General features: G+C 43.7%; 2 protein-coding genes across 3 annotated transcripts; one reads left to right on the top strand and one right to left on the bottom strand.

The window, feature by feature from the left end:
• The first annotated feature begins 211 nt into the window (after window positions 1-211).
• Window positions 212-1972, top strand: LOC125636683 (myb/SANT-like DNA-binding domain-containing protein 7). The gene is made up of 2 exons (XM_048850204.2): window positions 212-929; window positions 1519-1972. Exons 1-2 carry the CDS (start codon window positions 353-355, stop codon window positions 1599-1601), a joined length of 660 nt encoding a protein of 219 aa, XP_048706161.2. The 5' UTR covers window positions 212-352; the 3' UTR covers window positions 1602-1972.
• A 6134-nt stretch (window positions 1973-8106) lies between these two features.
• On the bottom strand, window positions 8107-20733 carry SEC11C (SEC11 homolog C, signal peptidase complex subunit). Of its 2 annotated transcripts, XM_048850326.2 has the most exons (6): window positions 20102-20708; window positions 16435-16544; window positions 14351-14500; window positions 10077-10196; window positions 8977-9034; window positions 8107-8308 (listed from the first exon to the last, which is right to left on the bottom strand). In XM_048850326.2, exons 1-6 carry the CDS (start codon window positions 20141-20143, stop codon window positions 8255-8257), a joined length of 534 nt encoding a protein of 177 aa, XP_048706283.1. In that variant the 5' UTR covers window positions 20144-20708; the 3' UTR covers window positions 8107-8254. The 2 variants fall into 2 exon arrangements, with proteins under 2 accessions (XP_048706283.1, XP_074984503.1); XM_075128402.1 differs by lacking the exon at window positions 14351-14500 and having other exon boundaries at window positions 20102-20733.
• Between the last annotated feature and the right edge of the window lie 325 nt (window positions 20734-21058).

Here is a 21058-nt window from a genome sequence, read left to right as displayed (position 1 = left end):
CTGGTCTACACTAGGACTTTAGGTCAATTTAGCAGCGTTAAATCAATGTAAACCTGCATCCGTACACACGATGAAGCCCTTTATTTCGACTTAAAGGGCTCTTAAAATCGATTTTCTTACTCCACCCCTGACAAGTGGATTAGCGCTTAAATCGGCCTTGCCGGCTCGAATTTGGGGTACTGTGGACACAATTCGATGGTACTGGCCTCCGGGAGCTATCCCAGAGTGCTCCATTGTGACCGCTCTGGACAGCGCTCTCAACTCAGATGCACTGGCCAGGTAGACAGGAAAAGAACCACGAACTTTTGAATCTCATTTCCTGTTTGGCCAGCGTGGCAAGCTGCAGGTGACCATGCAGAGCTCATCAGCAGAGGTGACCATGATGGAGTCCCAGAATTGCAAAAGAGCTCCAGCATGGACTGAACGGGAGGTACGGGATCTGATCGCTGTTTGGGGAGAGGAATCCGTGCTATCAGAACTCCGTTCCAGTTTTCGAAATGCCAAAACCTTTGTCAAAATCTCCCAGGGCATGAAGGACAGAGGCCATAACAGGGACCCGAAGCAGTGCCGCATGAAACTTAAGGAGCTGAGGCAAGCCTACCAGAAAACCAGAGAGGCGAACGGCCGCTCCGGGTCAGAGCCCCAAACATGCCGCTTCTATGATGAGCTGCATGCCATTTTAGGGGGTTCAGCCACCACTACCCCAGCCGTGTTGTTTGACTCCTTCAATGGAGATGGAGGCAACACGGAAACAGGTTTTGGGGACGAAGAAGAAGATGATGAGGTTGTAGATAGCTCACAGCAAGCAAGCGGAGAAACCGGTTTTCCCGACAGCCAGGCACTGTTTCTCACCCTGGACCTGGAGCCAGTACCCCCTGAACCCACCCAAAGCTGCTTCCTGGACCCGGCAGGCAGAGAAGGGACCTCCGGTGAGTGTACCTTTTAAAATACTATACATGGTTTAAAAGCAAACATGTGAAAGGATTACTTTGCCCTGGCATTCGCGGCTCTCTTGGATGTACTCCAAAAGCCTTTGCAAAAGGTTTCTGGGGAAGGCAGCCTTATTTCGTCCTTCATGGTAGGACACTTTACCACTCCAGGCCAGTAACACGTACTCGGGAATCATTGTACAACAAAGCATTGCAGTGTATGTTTGCTGGCGTTCAAACAACATCCGTTCTTTATCTCTCTGTGTTATCCTCAGGAGAGTGAGATATCATTCATGGTCACCTGGTTGAAATAGGGTGCTTTCCTTCAGGGGACACTCAGAGGAGCCCGTTCCTGCTGGGCTGTTTGCCTGTGGCTAAACAGAAATGTTCCCCACTGTTAGCCATGGGGAGGGGGGAGGGTTGAGGGGGTAGCCACGCGGTGGGGGGAGGCAAAATGCGACCTTGTAACGAAAGCACATGTGCTATGTATGTAATGTTAACAGCAAGGTTTACCCTGAAAGAGTGTAGCCACTGTTTTATAAAATGTGTCTTTTTAAATACCGCTGTCCCTTTTTTTTCTCTCCACCAGCTGCATGTGTTTCAATGATCACAGGATGTTCTCCTTCCCAGAGGCTAGTGAAGATTAGAAAGAAAAAAAAAAAACGCACTTGAGATGAAATGTTCTCCGAGCTCATGCTGTCCTCCCGCACCGACAGAGCACAGACGAATGCGTGGAGGCAAATAATGTCAGAGTGCAGGAAAGCACAAAATGACCAGGAGGAGAGGTGGCGGGCTGAAGAGAGTAAGTGGCAGGCTGAAGACAGGACTGAAGCTCAAATGTGGCGGCAGTGTGATGAGAGGAGGCAGAATTCAATGCTGAGGCTGCTGGAGGACCAAACCAGTATGCTCCAGTGTATGGTTGAGCTGCAGCAAAGGCAGCTGGAGCACAGACTGCCACTACAGCCCCTGTGTAACCAACCGCCCTCCTCCCCAAGTTCCATAGCCTCCATACCCAGACGCCCAAGAACGCGGTGCAGGGGTCACCGGCCAACCAGCCACTCTGCCACAGAGGATTGCCCCCAAAAAAAGAAGGATGGCATTCAATAAATTTTAAAGTTGTAAACTTTTAAAGTGCTGTGTGGCATTTTCCTTCCCTCCTCCACCACCCCTCCTGGGCTACCTTGGTAGTCATCATTTGTGTGATGAATGAATAAAGAATGCATGAATGTGAAGCAACAATGACTTTATTGCCTCTGACAGCGGTGATCGAAGGGAGGAGGGGAGGGTGGTTAGCTTACAGGGAAGTAGAGTGAACCAAGGGGCGGGGGGTTTCATCAAGGAGAAACAAACAGAACTTTCACACCGTAGCCTGGCCAGTCATGAAACTGGTTTTCAAAGCTTCTCTGATGCGTACCACGCCCTCCTGTGCTCTTCTAACCGCCCTGGTGTCTGGCTGCGCGTAACCAGCAGCCAGGCGATTTGCTTCAACCTCCCTCCCCGCCATAAACGTCTCCGCCTTACTCTCACAGATATTGTGGAGCACACAGCAAGCAGTAATAACAGTGGGAATATTGGTTTCGCTGCGGTCTAAGCAAGTCAGTAAACTGCACCAGCGCGCCTTTAAACGTCCAAATGCACATTCTACCACCATTCTGCACTTGCTCAGCCTGTAGTTGAACAGCTCCTGACTACTGTCCAGGCTGCCTGTGTACGGCTTCATGAGCCATGGCATTAAGGGGTAGGCTGGGTCCCCAAGGATACATATAGGCATTTCAACATCCCCAACAGTTATTTTCTGGTCTGGGAATAAAGTCCCTTCTTGCAGCTTTTGAAACAGACCAGAGTTCCTGAAGATGCGAGCATCATGTACCTTTCCCGGCCATCCCACATTGATGTTGGTGAAACGTCCCTTGTGATCCACCAGAGCTTGCAGCACCATTGAAAAGTACCCCTTGCGGTTTATGTACTCGACGGCTTGGTGCTCCGGTGCCAAGATAGGGATATGGGTTCCGTCTATGGCCCCACCACAGTTAGGGAATCCCATTGCAGCGAAGCCATCTACTATGACCTGCACATTTCCCAGGGTCACTACCCTTGATATCAGCAGATCTTTGATTGCGTGGGCTACTTGCATCACAGCAGCCCCAACAGTAGATTTGCCCACTCCAAATTGATTCCCAACTGACCGGTAGCTGTCTGGCGTTGCAAGCTTCCACAGGGCTATCGCCACTCGCTTCTCAACTGTGAGGGCTGCTCTCATCTTGGTATTCATGCGCTTCAGGGCAGGGGAAAGCAAGTCACAAAGTTCCATGAAAGTGCCCTTACGCATGCGAAAGTTTCGCAGCCACTGGGAATCGTCCCAGACCTGCAACACTATGTGGTCCCACCAGTCTGTGCTTATTTCCCGAGCCCAGAATCGGTGTTCCACAGCATGAACCTGCCCCATTAGCACCATGATGCATGCATTGGCAGGGCCCATGCTTTCAGAGAAATCTGTGTCCATGTCCTGATCACTCACGGGACCGCGCTGACGTCGCCTCCTCGCCCGGTATCGCTTTGCCAGGTTCTGGTGCTGCATATACTGCTGGATAATGCGTGTGGTGTTTAATGTGCTCCTAATTGCCAAAGTGAGCTGAACGGCCTCCATGCTTTCCTTGGTATGGCGTCCACACAGAAAAAAGGCGCGGAACAATTGTCTGCCGTTGCTCTGACAGAGGGAGGGGCGACTGACGACATGGCTTACAGGGTTGGCTTCAGGGAGCTAAAATCAACAAAGGGGGTGTCTTTACATCAAGGAGTATTTCAGGCAGGACTTCACGGAGGGTTCCAATAAGAAATGGTGCACCTAAGTTATTGTTCTTATTGGAACAAGGAGGTTAGTCTGGCCTCTGATTGATACATGGCTAAATTTACCTCGCTGCACCTTCCCTGTGAGTGACTGCAGTGTGACTTAGAGGAATGAGTCCCCTAGACAGGGGAGGAGGCAAATGAGTACAAAACAAATCTGGTCTATTTCTTGTTTTGATCCACTCCATCTATCTTTTACATCTTTGGCTGGCAGCAGACGGTGCAGAAGGACTGCATGCCATCCACATCTCATGGCTGCTCGGCAGAAGATGGTACAATACGACTGCTAGCCATCCTCATCTCTTGCCTGCCCGGCAGAAGATGGTACAATACGACTGCTAGCAATCCGTATTGCCTGCCTGCTCACCATAAGACGGTTCAATAGGACTGACTGCAGGACTAAAGAGAATGACCTGGTCAAGTCACTCCAAATTTAGTCCCTGCGCCCACGTCTGCCCAGGCGCTCCCAGCCGACGTGGCCAGGAGCACCTCGGACACGACGATGACGGCTACCAGTCGTATTGCACCGTCTGCTGCCAGAAGGCAATGGGTTGCTGCTACTGTGTAGCAATGCCGTACTGCGTCTGCCAGCACCCAGGAGACATACGGTGATGGTTACCTGAGCGGGCTCCATACTTGCCGTGGTATGGCGTCTGCACAGGTAACTCAGGAAAAAAGGTGCGAAACGATTGTCTGCCCTTGCTTTCACGGAGGGAGTTAGGGAATGGGGGCCTGACGATATGTACCCAGAACCACCCGCGACTATGTTTTAGCCCCATCAGGCATTGGGATCTCAACCCAGAATTCCAATGGGCAGCGGAGACTGCGGGAACTGTGGGATAGCTACCCACAGTGCAACGCTCCGGAAGTCGACTCTAATCTCGGTACTGTGGAAGCACTCCACCGAGTTAATGCACTTAATGCACTTAGAGCATTTTCTGTGGGGACACAAACACTCGAATATATAAAACCGATTTCTAAAAAAACGACTTCTATAAATTCGACCTTATTCCGTAGTGTAGACATACCCTATGATTAAGGATAGGAAGCATCCTCTCCTCACTAAGTGAGGCATTAATAAGGCCTATCAATAGTGGCACTTATGCAAAACCACTGCTTTAAGCAGTCAAGGTATGTAAGGATCAGAAATGCAGGTGGCTGGCCTGAAGTAACTCAGATGACTATGGGCATCCACATTAGAAACACTCTAAAGCAACCAGGGCAGACAGCTCATTAATAATCTATACAATAGGTCTGAGCACACCAGCCACATGCCAGTGTAGATCACCCATAGAGAACATAGATTTGCCAGTGTGGTTAACCAACAAAATTATAAACCAACCTAACAGCATGAGGCAGTCTGGATTAAACAGACCTGTACACCACCTAAAGAGGCCAACCTGGCCTAAGGCCACGTCTACACTTACTGGTAGATCAGCGCTGCTACGATCAACGCAGCAATGTCAATTTAGTGGGTGTAGTGAAGACCCACTAAGTTGATGGCAAAGTCTAGCACTCCAGCCCCCCCACCCCGAGAAGGGTAAGGTAAGTTGGCAGGAGAGCGTTTCCTGTCGACACAGTATGGTGTAGACACTGCGGTAAGCTGACCGAAGCTATATCAATTTCAGTTATGTTATTTACTTAACTGAAGTGGCGTAACTTAGGTCAACTTACTGAGGTACTGTAGATCGGCTCTTAGTCATAATTCTTTGTAAGTCTAAATAGGTGTATTGTACAGAAGATCAGACTTCATGCTGCTCCCCAGCTGCCATCTCTCCCGTCTGTACTCCATCTACTAGAAATCACTGTTCAGTATTACAGTGCTCTCCAGACCAAAGAAACAATGGGGTTCGATGAGTGGTCAGTATGTCAAGAACCCCTTCTAATAGCTCACCTTCTCATAGTACACTATCAACAACCTGATTGACAGTCAGACTAGATTGCATCTTTTTTCCTCCTGTTTAAAAATTACGAGTATAGAGATCCGAGAAAAATATTATTTTTCAATATTTCTCAAGGTACAATGTTAACCTCAGCACAATAAAAGAAACAGAAGGTGCAATAGGATTTATTAATGTTGGAGTCTATACTGAAACAGATTAACTCTGGTGCTGATATAGCAGTGGGTTATTCCCTGCATTGAAACACAGTGAGGAGATGATAGGCCTATCCAAAACGGTGACCCAAGAATCCAAAATATCTAAACCAGATACAAAGACAAGGTCAAGCAAATGGCCAGTTTTATGGGGGATCCTCCTTGACCTTACGAATACAGTTCAGAGAGACCATCACCTCCAGTGAGACACACGCAGGCTCTTTCAAGCTCACATCCACATGCATATAGCCCTGGGGGATTTTTCAACAATTTGTGTGGATTCCAACAGAAGTGCTCACAGCAGTTCAGATAACTTACCTGTTAAATCATCCCTAAAACTTGGTGGTCTATATACAAGCAGAATGATAATTTTTACCCCTGCCATAGCAGTACGGTTAACAGCCATATGCTTGGGTTAACATATATGGTAGACCAACTGTTGCACTGGAAACTGGGTGCAGCTAATGGATCACCAAGTACCCAAATGAAAGCATTGTGGAAAATTGGACATGCAGCATCACCCAGAAAAATATCACTAATATGCACATATTAGATGGTGACACTCCCTGAAATATCACAGAATGTTCCATTCCAGCGGAAGATGATTTGAAGAGCTCTGTGTAGCTCAAAGCTTGTCTCTTTCACCAGCTTCAGTTGGTCCAATAAAAAAAAAAATTGCCTCACCCACCTTGACTCTCCCATTCCATCTAAGCCATTTCAGTACTTCTCAATGAAGGATTTGTTTTAAAAGCTCAAAATAGGCACCTGCTACCAAACCCAAGAATTACAAATTCCCTTATGGAGTGTCAGCTAATGAATAATCTTCAAATCCATTATATCACAGCTCCCTTTCCAATCCAGTTCATCCATCTTGTAATGTCCCTACATGGACTCACTTGCCATTCCCCGTTAACACAAACAAAAAAACCATGACAACAAAACTCCCCTATATCCAAAACAATGCAGAAAACCAGACGTTAGCACTGAAGACAATTACATAAAGTTTATGGAGGGGCAAATAAATCCCAAGTGTCAGCAATAAACTGAAAAATGAAACTCCTCAATAACTACACTGCTTGCCGCCCTCAAACACCGAGTCCTCCTAACTTCGAAGACGATGTGCCATTTATTATATGCAATTTTATTTCTACACCATGGTCACAATAAGAAAGCTGTATTTTAATCATTCTAATTGTTGAGAAAACAGCTCAGTGGTTTAAGGGACACGAAAGAAATAATGCTACTAAGTATTCAGTCGTAGGCTGCTTTTTAGCACTGCCGATTTTAACAGAAGGAGGGCCATTATTGTTTTAATACTGTACTTTTGTAGAGGCAAGGGATTAAAGCAGAAGTAAAAAACTCCTGATTGGGGCGGGGTGACAACCTCATGCTGTTTTTTAATTTCCCTGGCATTCTTTCTGCAGTTTAATAATTGCTGGTTTATTGAAGATACAACATTAACGTTATCAAGCAAGGAAAGAAAAACCCAGAAGTTTCACAGTACAAGACAGGTATTAGAGGAAATGTTAGAGTGGCACATTGGTCTTTTTGTAATATTCTTATGATATAACATGATAGGAAGAGAACAATACACTAGAACAGAAATATGTAATCACTCTCTTTGTACTGTATTTATTAGTAGTATCACCCAAGTACCTACAATGCTTTTCATTTAGCAATTTACAAATATTAATAAATCCTCAAAAGGCCTTTGTGAGGCTTGAAAGTGTTAGCTCCATTTTACAAATAGGAACACTGAAGCAGAGAGTTAATGGCCTGATTTTCAGATAGGGGATGCTCAGTATCTCTGAAAAATCAGACCATAAGTGTCTTGTTCAAGGCCACAATGAGAGTCCATTTTAGAGCCAGGAATAGACTCATAAGCTCCTGGCTTTCAGTCCTTTACTTAGACAACTAGGCTTTTCCTCCCATAAACCAGGAATGGGAAGAATTGCTAGCAGAGAGGTCACAAAGTAATATCTTTTCCCTCTTCAATACTGCTCAGGGCACAACTATATTAAGTTGCTAGATTAGACATTTAACCATTGTTTTTAAGTCAGGTTCTGTAAATAAAGCCTATAATTTGGATAAGTTCGGACCAAAGAATTTTTACCACCGAGTTCCTTAATTGGCCAGTTTTACAGTTAAGTTAGCCAGTCTCCTCAGTTTATAAGTAACTGCCTAAGAGCATATAAAATAAGTAAATTTAAATTATATAATTAAACAGCCAACAAGTTTACTCATTACTCAATTTATTTGGATGAAACAAAAATAAGTTTGCACATCTTTGCGTAACCTGATAAAGATTTTGGAACATTTGAAATATATTAGTTTTTCCAATAGTTTTAACTTCAATCTTGGGCAAGGCCTTTTTCTTCTTGTTTTAGGATTCACGTTTCAGTAATACATATGCTCCCATTACTGCCAAAAGAGCATACTGTGAAGAAAACACACAAAGAATTATTACAGTCTGCCTTCTAAAAGATTTGAAACAGTTAGATGCTATTTCAGAGTAAGTCTCTGTTCAGTAAAAAGAAAAGGAGTACTTGTGGCACCTTAGAGACTAACCAATTTATTTGAGCATAAGCTTTCGTGAGCTACAGCTCACTTCATCGGATGCATACTGTGGAAAGTGTAGAAGATCTTTTTATACACACAAAGCATGAAAAAATTCTGTTCAGTGTTAACAACTCTTGGATTGGTTTACAACTGTAAGAATTAAACATATTTGAGATGCTATTGGCACATGAAAAAGAGCTTCAGCTGATGAATAGTTTATTCTTATTTTTATTTCTATAATTATTTAAATTATAAATTCAAATCTTAGATCATAACACTAAATATGCATTGTAATCGCATGCTTAATTACACATAAATGTGAGGCGACGGGCTAATTGATTAAATGTTACTTAATTGACTGAAAACATAAAGTCTACATGAAAATATGCCATATGGCTAATTTTCACTGTGGTAACCAAATCCATATATACAAATCTATTATCAGTTAACTAGGTATTTTACATAGGTGTAGAAATTGCTCCTTTATCATGTAAATACCAAATTACAAGCCCTAACAAGTTAATGTTCAAAATAATGTTGACTTACCTTAAATTTTGGGTAGTCATTCATTATTATGGTAACCATCCCAACATAAGGCAAAAAGCTAATTGACAAAAGTTAAAGCAGACAAATGTGAAATACTTTCAGAGTTAGAGATACCTAAATATTTTCCAAAATATACATGTTAGAGCTAGACATTTAATTGAAAATGTATGTTCCATACAGCAAGAGCTTTAAATTAGGATAGCTCCAAAGAGCATGTATTTGAAATACAACCTAGGAAACGTGGACCTCCCTCTTCCTTAATCAAATAAAGGCTTCATCCTTCTGCATGTTACTTAAAACTTGGTAAGGTAGTCAAAAAAGAAAATAAGATTGACAAGGTTTACACATCCACCTTCTTATACAGCTGCATAAGCAACATAAGTTACATCACTCACCAATGGTAGACTAAGTTCTAGTAGTTCACTTTTCATATTAGGGCTTAAAAACAGTTGATTTTGAATGCTGAGATAATGACTGAAAACCTCCAGCAATACCAAAGATTTTTCTCAAAAGAGGCATTATCTATAAAGTCAGGAAAAAAACCTCTATGGCAATGGCAAGCCAGTTTCTGGCCATTTTGAATAAGGCAAATCAATTCAGGACAGTGGGTGACACTTGACATGAGAACTCTACTTCCACCAACAGTTTTCTTGATGGCCCAAAACACAGCCAGGACTCTTGAGCTGGCAGACACTTAGGTGACTGATCCAAAGTCCACTGAAGTCAATGGAAGATCTCCCGTTGACTTCAGTGGACTTTAAGTCAGGTCCTTATGTAGCTTTAAGCAAGGTTCCAAATAAGAATAGTGAAATAACCATAGACCTTAACACTCTCCACCACTACATATTTTTGACTGAATACGTTGGGGGTCTTTTAGAGACGTTCTCAGGCAGTTAGTATTCTGACAAAGAGCTAATGTGATTCACCTGAAAGATAACTAATTCTCGAGGTGGGTTTGTCTCTTTATGATCAGAGGATTTGATACAGTATTAATCCCTGTGCTTCTACCAACACTGATCCCAACCTAGAACTCAAAATACTTTCTAGCATGTACTTTCTATATTACTGAGGCAGGAAAAACATAGAAAAGTACTGCTTACCCTCTCGCTCTTCCAACAACATCCTTCTTTTCTAGCCAGTTCTGACCTTCTTTGTACAAGCCTCTATCATCAACTTCATTATTATCACCCTTAGTCAGAAATTTGATGTTTCCATTTTCTCTGGAAGGCAACAGGGTGACAAATTAATTTCTACTTCATTTAGAACCTCACTAATTAATATTTGCAAAGCATATTGAAGATGAAAAGTAAAATACTGTAAGATTAGATACCAATCTGTACACGCAGTCCTACTTGTTTAATAAATATCATCAAGGCATTTATGGTTTTCACTGACACATTTAGTAGATATAACAAAGTTTTTACATCAACCATTCAACATTAGAGAGATGTTTTCCACCAGGTACAAGTATGTATTTGATAGCAGCCTTCAACTACCTGAAGGGGTGTTCCAAAGAGGATGGAGCTACGCTGTTCTCACTGGTGGTAGATGACAAAACAAGGAGCAACAGTCTCAAGTTGCAGTGGGGGGAGGTCTAGGTTGGATATTAGGAAAAACTATTTCACTAGGAGAGTGGTGAACCACTGGAATAGGTTACCTAGGGAGGTGGTGGAATCTCCATCCTTAGAGATTTTTAAGGCCCAAATTGACAAAGCCCTGGCTGGGATGATTTAGTTGGGGTTGGTCCTGCTTTGAGCAGAGGATTGGACTAGATGACGTCCTGAGGTCTCTTCCAACCCTAATCTTTTATGATTCAATGTAACTTTTATTAGCATCAACAGCACTTATATGCATGTGAAGCCCTACATATTTACAGTAAAGTATACAGTTCTAAAATACCAAAAGTGGCCCTACCAAGAAAAATGCACTACTGATTTTGAAAAGGTTTAGGGTATGTGTATGTGAGAAGGATAAAGAATGCAACAACATCCAGTGAAGTATCAGATATATTGTCTGTCAGGGGATTAGAGGATTGATCTTACTCCCAATGAAGTTAACAGAAGTTTAATCATGTGTTCCGTTGAAGGGAGGGTCAGACCTTGTATCCTGCCTCTTGGTAGCAGAATGGGCTTGATAGACTAATGCACTAGGTAATTTCCATCTTTAGCTTCCATGGTCTTGTTCAACTCACAACCATGATTAACAGATATTATATGCTATTTCAAAGAAAAATATGATAAAATGGCTCTTTTTGATTAAAAGAAATATTGATGCGCTTTTAAATCTGGAGAAAAGATACAGCTACATAAAAATCAAAAACACTGTTAATAAAATAGCAAGACTGCACTGGAAACAGCAGTTAACTTTTACGTGGCTTTGTATGTGCTACAATTCTTTTCATCCAGGCTGAATCAGTTATGTTAGATCTGTATCATTTTGCACATGATAAAAGAGTGGTATATTACAATTATGTTTTGTTCAAAAAAAAAAAGCATCTGAAGCACTATCGAGCCAAAAGGGGCTTTCACTGGGTTTCATGGAGATAGTGCTCAGATGCAAGACCTTTAAGGAACACCCAGGAGCTACAGAAGTTATATTGGTGATTCAGTAGGTGGCACTCTTCCCTCCCAGATAGAAATGAACAATGCCAAGCATAATATTACAGAGGACCATAGTGCTACAGATGCCAACTTTCAGAAAAGACACAAAAATGAAGTCCTGACCACTTCTGAGCATCAAAAAGCCCTTGATTCTTTTTGTAAGAGCAGGAGTCTTAAGCCCGGTGACTTGGCCAAATTCTATTGTGGATCATTACATTCTGCCTATCTAAATGTTACCTGTAGTTTCAAAGGGAAAAGATATTCTTCGCTTTGTCCTGAATGTTGCATATTTGTTGTCTGCTGTTAAACAGTTGCCATGTTTCACCCTAGAGATGGCTTCATTTCAGCAGTGGGTGAAGTGATATCATGTATAGTAGAAGCGTATATAAAGCACTTTGGATCAGGATTAAAACAAATGTAAAATGATTAACTTTACAACATTCACAATGGCATGGAATTGCTCACCCTGCTTCCACATGGATTTATAGAGATATTAAGACTGAAAATAAAAGAAAATATACTGCTTTATCTGATGAACTCTGTGGTCTTCCAGAAAACTGTCTAATCACAGAATCGTAGAAATGTAGGACTGGAAGAGATCGTAAGAGGTCATCTAGTCAAGCCCCCCGTAATAAGGGAGGACCAATTAAACCTAGAACATCCCTGACAGGTGTTTGTCCAACCTATTCTTAAAATTTCCAATAATGGGGATTTCAGAACCTCTGCAGGTAACCTATGCCAGAGCTTAACCTATACAAGAGCTTATAAAAAGCTTTTCTTAATATCTAACCTACATTTCCCTTGCTGCAAACTAAGACGATTCCTTCTTGTCCCATCTTCAGTGGACATGGAGAACAATTTATCATCCTCTTTATAACAACCTTTTACATATTTGAAGACTTATCACGCCCCCTTCAGCTCTCTCTTTCCTAGACTACGAAGCCCAATTCTTTCAACCTCTTCTCTGGAGAATTGAAATCTGACCTGCCCCAGCTCCAAACTACGATCTGAAAACCATCCGGCTGCACCGGAAAACAGATCATACCTTAGCGTAAAGGGGTAAACCTCAATCTCTGCCTGTGCATTGCTTCCTCCCAGTCATTAAAACCTCTTCCAACCCCACAGCACAATCCTACCAAACTGACTTTCACCTCCATCATACAGGCACAAATCCTCCCACATCTGAGACAAAGAGAAAGCCTTTCGATTTTTGTCAGAAGCACAAGGCATGCTGGCACTTGAGCCCTGTTGTGTATTAAAGACCTGCTCTACTTTGAGGCAGTGGATTAAGCAGTCTGTTTGCAGCTCCTCAGACCTAGGGAAAGTTACCCTCACAGGTACGGGGCATGCACATCAGCTGCCCTGCAGCAGCTAGGCACGCAGTACGGCTTTCATACTTCCACAGCCTAAAACAGCAAAAGGCTTCTGTGTCTACACTGACACTTTTGTTGGTAAAACTTTTGTTGGTCAGAAGTATGAAAAGAAAACCCACCTCGACAGACAAAAGTTTCACTGACAAAAGCACTAGTGTGGAAAACGCTATGTCGGCAGGAGACACTCTCCTGCTGACATAGCTAACACCGCTCATTAGGGGTGGTTTAATTATGCCAACAGGAGAGTTCTCTCCTGCCAGTATAGAGTGGCTACACAGGAGACCTTAGAGCGACACAGTTGGTCCGTAGTGTAGACATAGCCTAATTGTGCTTAGAGATGTGTGGAATCAGTGCCTCCACTGCCCCACCCCCTTTCCAGCTAGCATCACCCACACCTAGAAAGGGGGGAGGAGAGAGGTGATGGTGCTGTGACTTGTTTTGCCTTACAGAAAACTTTCTCTTATTCTTCCCACTACCAGGGTGCCCTCCAGAAGGCCATGCTGAATTTTAAGCAGTTCTTTAAATTAAAGAAGGTACTTGGATATATGAATATGCATTAAAAAAGACTAAAGAATGGACCTTTCATCTGGAATCATAAGTTAAATAGATATGATGTGGGGGAAGAACCACCAACATCTTTAGTTCACCACGTATCAACTCACAGACAGACAACTGGATCAACACCTGCAGCATCAGTGGAAGATTTCTGCTGTTATGGAGTGAGGATATAAACCACTTACATTCTTTTTGGAAGAAGTTGTCCATCATATACAAGGATATGGTGTCTGCTTTTTTACACATCACTCTTCAGTGATTCCCTTTAAATGTGTCAGATAACATTCAAAGGTAAAACATATCCACCTGTCAGTAGCTCTATTATTGTTTTTAATAATGAATCATCTTTGGGATTGTCTAATCTGTATTCTGACAAACTCCATTTATCGTTTGGGATGGATTTGACAGAATTGTAAATGAATTCTTTATACTGCTGCCTTCACTCTACCATTTTTAAAGATTAAGACTTCTGAAGGCTCATGCGGTAAAAGTCACTCTCCTAGTAACAAAAGCCCCAATTTTGCAACAAACACTATGCGGGTGGGCTCCTAGCCCCACAGAGAGACCCAGGACTTCAAGGATCAGGGCCTTTGTTATCAGAATAGTCTTTGGGTGTGTACATGTACCTACACTGAAGTAAGTGGAGCTTCACACAGGTACAGGGGTCTGCCTGCAAGGAGCCTACCGCAGGATTAGAGCCAAAAATGTTTCTTTAAATAGTGGAAATAAGGTTTCTCTTCCAGCGTACCATATTTGCCATTTTCAGGAGACAGTATTAAATTAGAACATATCTGAAAATACAGAAAAGCAAAAGCATACTTAAAAATAAAAAAAAAGTTTAATTACTTTTCATGGATTTTGATTACTCTGTGAACTATTGGGATATCTCTGCCCTCAACTTTAAAAACAACTATTTCACCAGCTCTAATAGGGTCTTCTTGGAAATTTGTTAAAAACAACAGGTCTCCTCTATGAAATGCTGGTTCCATACTGCCACTACAAACAAACAGAGAAAGATTATACTGGAGGTAAAATGATGTATGCAAGATGAACTAAAAAGAAAAGTAAAAACAGTATTTAATACCTATACACAAATCTGTGATTTTAATTGTTGCCCGAGTTTTGCACTTTCATTAACAACACTACATTTAAAACTATAAAAAGCTATTTAAACGTGACCTGCCTCTGAAAGATCCAAGTGACTGATCCTGTGAGAAATGAAACCCCAGTCTCAAAGAACAAGCTAACAGATTGATTTCATTAAATAGGTTCTATAGTGCTGTCTGCTATAATGAAGAACAAAGGTTTTACCGTAAGTGGATCAGACTTTTGGTCCATCAAATCTAGTAAATGTGCCACCAGCCTTATATTTCAATACCTTATGTTTCAATGACAGGCCAAAAAATATCATAATATATTATGAAACAAAGCTGTACATAGAAAGGGATAATTCCTGCAGGTAAGTCTCATGCTTATGGAAGCAGGATATCTGATTATTAATCTTCAATTGCATAATTACACATCAGAAAAGTTTGCAGCCATTTTTCAAAGCCAGACACAGTTTTTGACTCAGTGGCAGCAACCTATATAGGAGATAAAGACTCCGAATCCCATTACCAATCACTTGAACAATGTAGAAACATACCTTTGCCAGTGTCACTCTAACATTTACTACAAAAACATGAAGCTCACTGGCTTGATATGAAAATATTTTGTTTTAAAATTTGGAATCAGTTTGTTTTGACTAAAGTGCTACAAAAGCAGGGTCATCTCTCGAATGTTTTGGGTGGGCACCCCAGAAGCAATGAAGGATTCCAACATATATTTACATGGTTCGTAAATTAATATGCTGCTTTACAGCTGTATTGCTCCACTGCTCATGGAAACAAGATTACCATGTCGGTTGGTCAAAAGCTAAGAAGAGATATATGTACAATAAAGTAGCACAGGAGCTGATCATGGAGAAAACAGATTTCTCCCGTAAACATAGCATCCTTTGCAAAATAGCTTAATCTAAATTGGATCTTAAAACAGATATACAAAAAGTGTTATTTAAGGATTTGCTAAAAGCTAACACAGAACTTTGGCTGTACCCTAAAGCCTCAAATATTCCCTAATAAAAGTTCTGCTATTACATAGTATCCTTATTGATGCAATTTCGTAGGACCCAATCCTTGTGTGCTTAACTTTACACATTTGACCAAACCTAATAGGTTTGCAGAAAGGGGCCCTTATACAGTAAAATATTACATTAAATGTAGTCATTACTGAGGGAGGTGGAAGCTGCGCAGACATTTATAAATAGTTGTCCAGAAAAGGAGTTTTGCCACAATTACTGCCCAATCTTATATCAATATAACGTGATCATAAAAAATCTGAGTGAGAAAGATGCAAAACATTTTGATGGTGAAAAATGTAGAGAGGCAGTTGACAACTCTGAATATTTATAGCTAATATATATCATCTTTAAATATCTTTTCAGCAGGCAAAATATGCCATAATTTAATTAGCTTCATAATTCTCCACTGGAACTAACATTTTCACACCTGGTCCCTACATTGGGCTTCTGCTCCATGACTAGGCTTCCTAGGCATTCTGGGAAAATAATAATAAAGTTAGGCACCTTTTCCACATTCAGGCATATAACAAAAACATCTGGATTTTTGAAGGTGCTAAGCACCCAGAGCAGTCACTGACTGCAAGAATCTGGCAGCCCTAAAAACCAGACTATGTTTTATTTAGATACCAAAATATGGATTGAGAAGCCTAACTTTAGGCACCCTAGTTTGAAAATGTTTGTCTGGGTGCTTATTTACCCCTTGTGATAAAATTTTACTATTGGATAAGAAATAATTTGAGGAATATTTGCACCAGAAGAAGTTATGTTCTACTGTTATAACAAAACAAGTAGTGATTTAAAACAGACATACCTGAGTACCACAACAATAGGGCTTTCACTTCCCGTGATGACAATCAGACCTTTCCATATCATAAGTGCAGAAGACACAATCATGGCAAAATTTAATACTTGGTAATATAGCTGCAAAGACACAAACAAACCAAGCCCCCCCCCCCATAAAATAAAAAAGTGTCTAGTTAACAAGTACAGACTAGAGGTACAAAAGTAGAACTGCCTGATACAAACAGGTTTTCATTAACTTCACTGTTTTAATGTGGATTTCCTTCGCCAAAGTCACAGCTGGACACTATGAAAGTTTAACCAACTCTTAAACCTATTTTATTTTGCAAAACAAAGCTATGTGATGTATGAAACATGGATGTTTTAGGGGATACAACGTAAATGCATAGGGTAATTTCCGGTATTTGGAACACCTCTGAAACCAGAAAGCAGAACTGGCTTTTCTTTTTAAAAAAACGTTGTGCATTAACAGTCATGATAGTGGTACAATGGTCTTGATGCTGGCATGCTACAGTAGACTACGGTGAAATCTTGGCCCCATTGAAGTCAATGGGAATTTTACCACTGACTTCCATGGAGCCAGGATTGCACCCTGGGATGACATCCTCACTCCTACTCTGGTCTCTTTATACCACCGGAAAAGGCCAGAGCAGCATAAAGGGGCCCTAAAACCCCCCGTAAGCAACAGGGGGAGGATTCTCCGGGCACAGACAAGGTGGAAGACAGCAGCAATGTAGCCTCCTGAGGACCCCTTGCAAGCCCTGGAGTAGGGGAGCATATGGTGGGCAGGGATGAGGGTATGTCAGGGAAGGGCCTGCAGCACAGTGAAAATTTGAGCAGCAAAGTGGTCCTTAGAGCAGCCTGGGGGGGCTCCTGTAACTCAGAAAAGCCCCAGGGATAATAAAGGATCAGGAAGGCAAGATGATGGCTTAAAACCATCTTAACCCCTACCTTGCCTGTGGCTGCAAATTTTGTGCTGCACTGTAGAGAAGCAACAAGTTCTCAGACCTTGTGATTAAAGCCTCAGTTCTGCACTGTGACCTGCACGGGTGGACTTCTGAAGCCACACAGAGCCCCAGTGAGATCAATGGGACTCCATTCAAGTACTACTCCTGGGGGAAATCTGCACCAAAAAACTAGAAATTCTGCACACAATATTTTAAAATTCTGCATATTTTGTCAAAAATAACACAGTATAAATCAGGCCAGTTTCAATTATTTTGGTAATTTATTTCAAAATACCTGCCAACAAATACGGCTGTAACAATACAGACAACATAAAATATTCAAGAAATGTTTTTTGACAATAGATTCCTTACTAGGCATATTAATACAGAATTTTGAGTAAGTGGGTTGCTGGGTGTGGGTGGGAAAAGTATGGAACAGGTTGGGTTTTTTCCCCTGGGGGCGGGGGGAATTATTAGGGAGCCTCCTCCTTCTAGACCCTGGCTGACCCCTAGCCTCTCTCATTCAGTCAGGCACATCTGCCACTGTCCCCATGTGTCCCTGTGCCCTCACTCAGCCACCCCCTAACCCCATATAGCCCTGCACCCCCACTCCCATTCCACCCCCCGTTTGTCCCCCGCCCCCATTAGCCCTTCTGAACTCGGTCTGTGTGACCTCTCAGCAGTCCCATGTGCTCCATGCTGTCCATCTCCTCCCCCCAATATCCTGTGCCTCCTTACCAGGCCCCAGGGGCAGGGCACTGTGAGAAACGTAGCCTCTTCTCTCTAACCCCACTCTGCAGCTGGCTGCTCCTGCCTGGCAGCAGCTGCCCTCTGTTCTGGTACCACAGCAGGCCTTGGTGGGCAAAAGGTGTAACTGCAGCGCCTCTCAGGCAGAATGTATTTTCTGCAGAGAAAAAAAATTTCTGCAGGGGGACATGAATCCTGCTAGTGCGCAGAGGTGCAGAATTCTCCCAGGAGTAAAGTACAGCTGCCCACCTATGGAGATCATAATGCAAGATCAGGCTTAAGTTTCCCCATATCTGTGCCAGTGCACTTCAGTTGTGGCTTACAACACCTCTCCTGGATCTCTTTTTTGTCAACACTTCCACTGACAAACCATGAGGTAGTTTTGTAATGAGGAGAAACAGAAAAGAGAAAGATATGCTCTTTAGGAAAGTGCTAATTCTCTCCTTGATTGCACTTATATCACTCCTGTTACTGTTCATGAGAGCTCCTTGCACACGTACACAAGAAATTAGGCCCTTTACTGTGAACCTATCAGCATTCAGAGCCACTGTACTGTAAGCAAGTGGTACTTTTGTTCAGCTAGAATATTTGCGAGTTGTGTATATCATTCTCTGTTAACCTCATGTGTGAAACTCACAGTTGCAAAATATTGCAGACATTTAGGTTTAATCTTGGTGGGAAAAAAAAGCAAGCCTGATTTGGTAGTCTTGGTAGGATACTTTATTTTTTGGGAGGGTGGGGATTGGAAGGGGGAATACCTCACCAGGCAATTTTTACTTACGGATACTCTAATTAGAAATCAGCAGTGACCAGAAGCAACTCTCTATATCTATTGGCTTACTACAAGAGACAGAGTGGTCTAAGACAAGGCACAGGACTCAGAGTCAAGAAGTCCGAAATTTCTGACAGGAAGCTACAAAAACAAAGCTTGAACTTTGAGGTACATACTAGAAAAAGCATTGATGTTCATGTGTATTAGCTGTTTCACCACAGTAAATATGTGCAGGGATCCTGTATTAGTAGCAAGAATAGCAACATGATGGGACTCTCACAAAGTAGAGCAACCAGGAAGGAAACATCAAAAGATAGGGCACATTGCCAATCTACCACATAACAAGCACAAAGTAGATTGGCTGGTTGAGAACTTGGCATCTAGTTATGCTACATGTGTTGACTGTATATCTGAAAGCCAAGGATGTCCTGTTTTGGGGGCCTGTTCCAATGCCTTAGGCAGCTTTAAAAGAAAACAGGGCTTTGGCCTGATTTTGGAACCCTCCTCGATCCCTAAATAATTGAACCGGTAATATTGACAGCAAGTTGGCCATGGGCCCATGTGACATGAGGACTACCCCATATTAATAACCAGACTGCCACATTTGCCCCTTTACCTTCCCCATCCACAAAGGCCCTGATAAGCCCATCAACTTTGTCTAGAACTTATTCACTCCTGAGTGGCAGGGGAAGGAGACAGAGGTGAGTAACTCTGTAAAAGAGGAGGCATAGGCACTCTTCTTCCACCAGTGGCCAAGTTGTGGTGCAACCCTCCCAGTCCTCAAACAAGGGTACTTCTTAGGATTTATATTTTTAGGGTGAAACTCTGAGAATCCTATACCTGTAATAACCATGCCTGAGATACCCACAAAACAACTCGGTCTGACACTCCGTAGTACGCTAGCTACAAACCACAGGCATGAACTGCACACTCACAACGCTAGACCTGTAGACTGAATGCAGCACAGCACAAAAAACTGAGCGGCCCAACATGCAGCCATCACTGCACACATGCAACATGCGCAACAGCTGCTCCATACACAGCAGGGTAGCTGGGGGCCTGGCATCGCTAGTAACGCGGGTAGCACCACACATACACTTGCATGCAACCCGCAGCCTCAACGTGCCACGAAACCAGGCGCATGCAACACGGCCCAAGCACGCCAGAAACCACCACAGCTGCAGACACACGGAGCACCCCACCCCCTTTACCTGGCGCTTGTTCATTCGCCGCAAGTCCTCGAAGACGTCCATCGCCAGCTCCTTGTGCGGCGTCAGTCCCAAGGGAAAGGAAGAGAGAGGGGATGGGGGAGGCTGCAGCAAACCAGAGCGAGGGGGACCCCACCACTCGTTCCTGCCTAGCAGCTGCGGGGCTGCGCCAGGACTAAGCCCGCCGGGTCGCACCCCAAGAAACAGGGGAGCAGGGCTAAGCCACTCACGTCCCCCCCACCCCCGCAGGAGCAGAGTGGGCGAGGCAGGCAGGGCTAAGCCCCCAGGCTACAGTGCGTGGGGCAGGGTTAAGTCCCCCACGTCCCCCCTAGAGGCAAAGGCAGGACGGCTGCAGTAGCACCTAAGCCCCCAGGCCCAGCCGAGGGTTGCCAAGAGACCCGCTCCCGCCCCCCAAAAGCCTGATTGGCTTAAAAAACCGCCAACAGCGCCCAAAAAAAAGCGAGGGACGGAATTTGGGGGTCCTTTCGTCATGACGCTGGGCGGGGTTTGCGGCAAGCGTCATGACGCGGGGCGGGGTTGTAGTGTGGGGAAGCCTGCGGGCCATACAAAAAAAGTGACCCAAAGCGGCTAAACGCCGTGGGCCGTGACGACTATAGGGCAGCCCCCCCGCCCCCCATCCCTCCGGCCGCAGAGCTCTCCCGCCGCTAGAGCAGGCTGTCCAGCTGGGACAGTCATCTGTGACTCGCTTCGACCCCTGGGAATTGTAGTCCAGCTCGTTCCCCTCCTCCAGTACCGCGCAAGGAACGGATGAGTGGCGGGACTACAACTCCCAGAATGCCACCGTCGCAAGCGGCCCGCGGAGTGAGGCCCTCTGGGAAGGGTGCGTAAAGCTGCCTCGCCGTTTGTTGTCAGACGCGCGCAAAGCGGGAATCGACCTCTCAGGGGACCCCGCCGCGACCCCGCGAGCAACAGCGTGACAGCTCAGGGCGTCCAACCCTG

This window comes from Caretta caretta, chromosome 5, assembly GCF_965140235.1.
Source record: "Caretta caretta isolate rCarCar2 chromosome 5, rCarCar1.hap1, whole genome shotgun sequence".
In the NCBI taxonomy this organism is placed as follows: domain Eukaryota; kingdom Metazoa; phylum Chordata; order Testudines; family Cheloniidae; genus Caretta; species Caretta caretta.
Note: the sequence above shows the minus strand (reverse complement) of the source record. Positions and strands in the feature narration are given on the sequence as shown.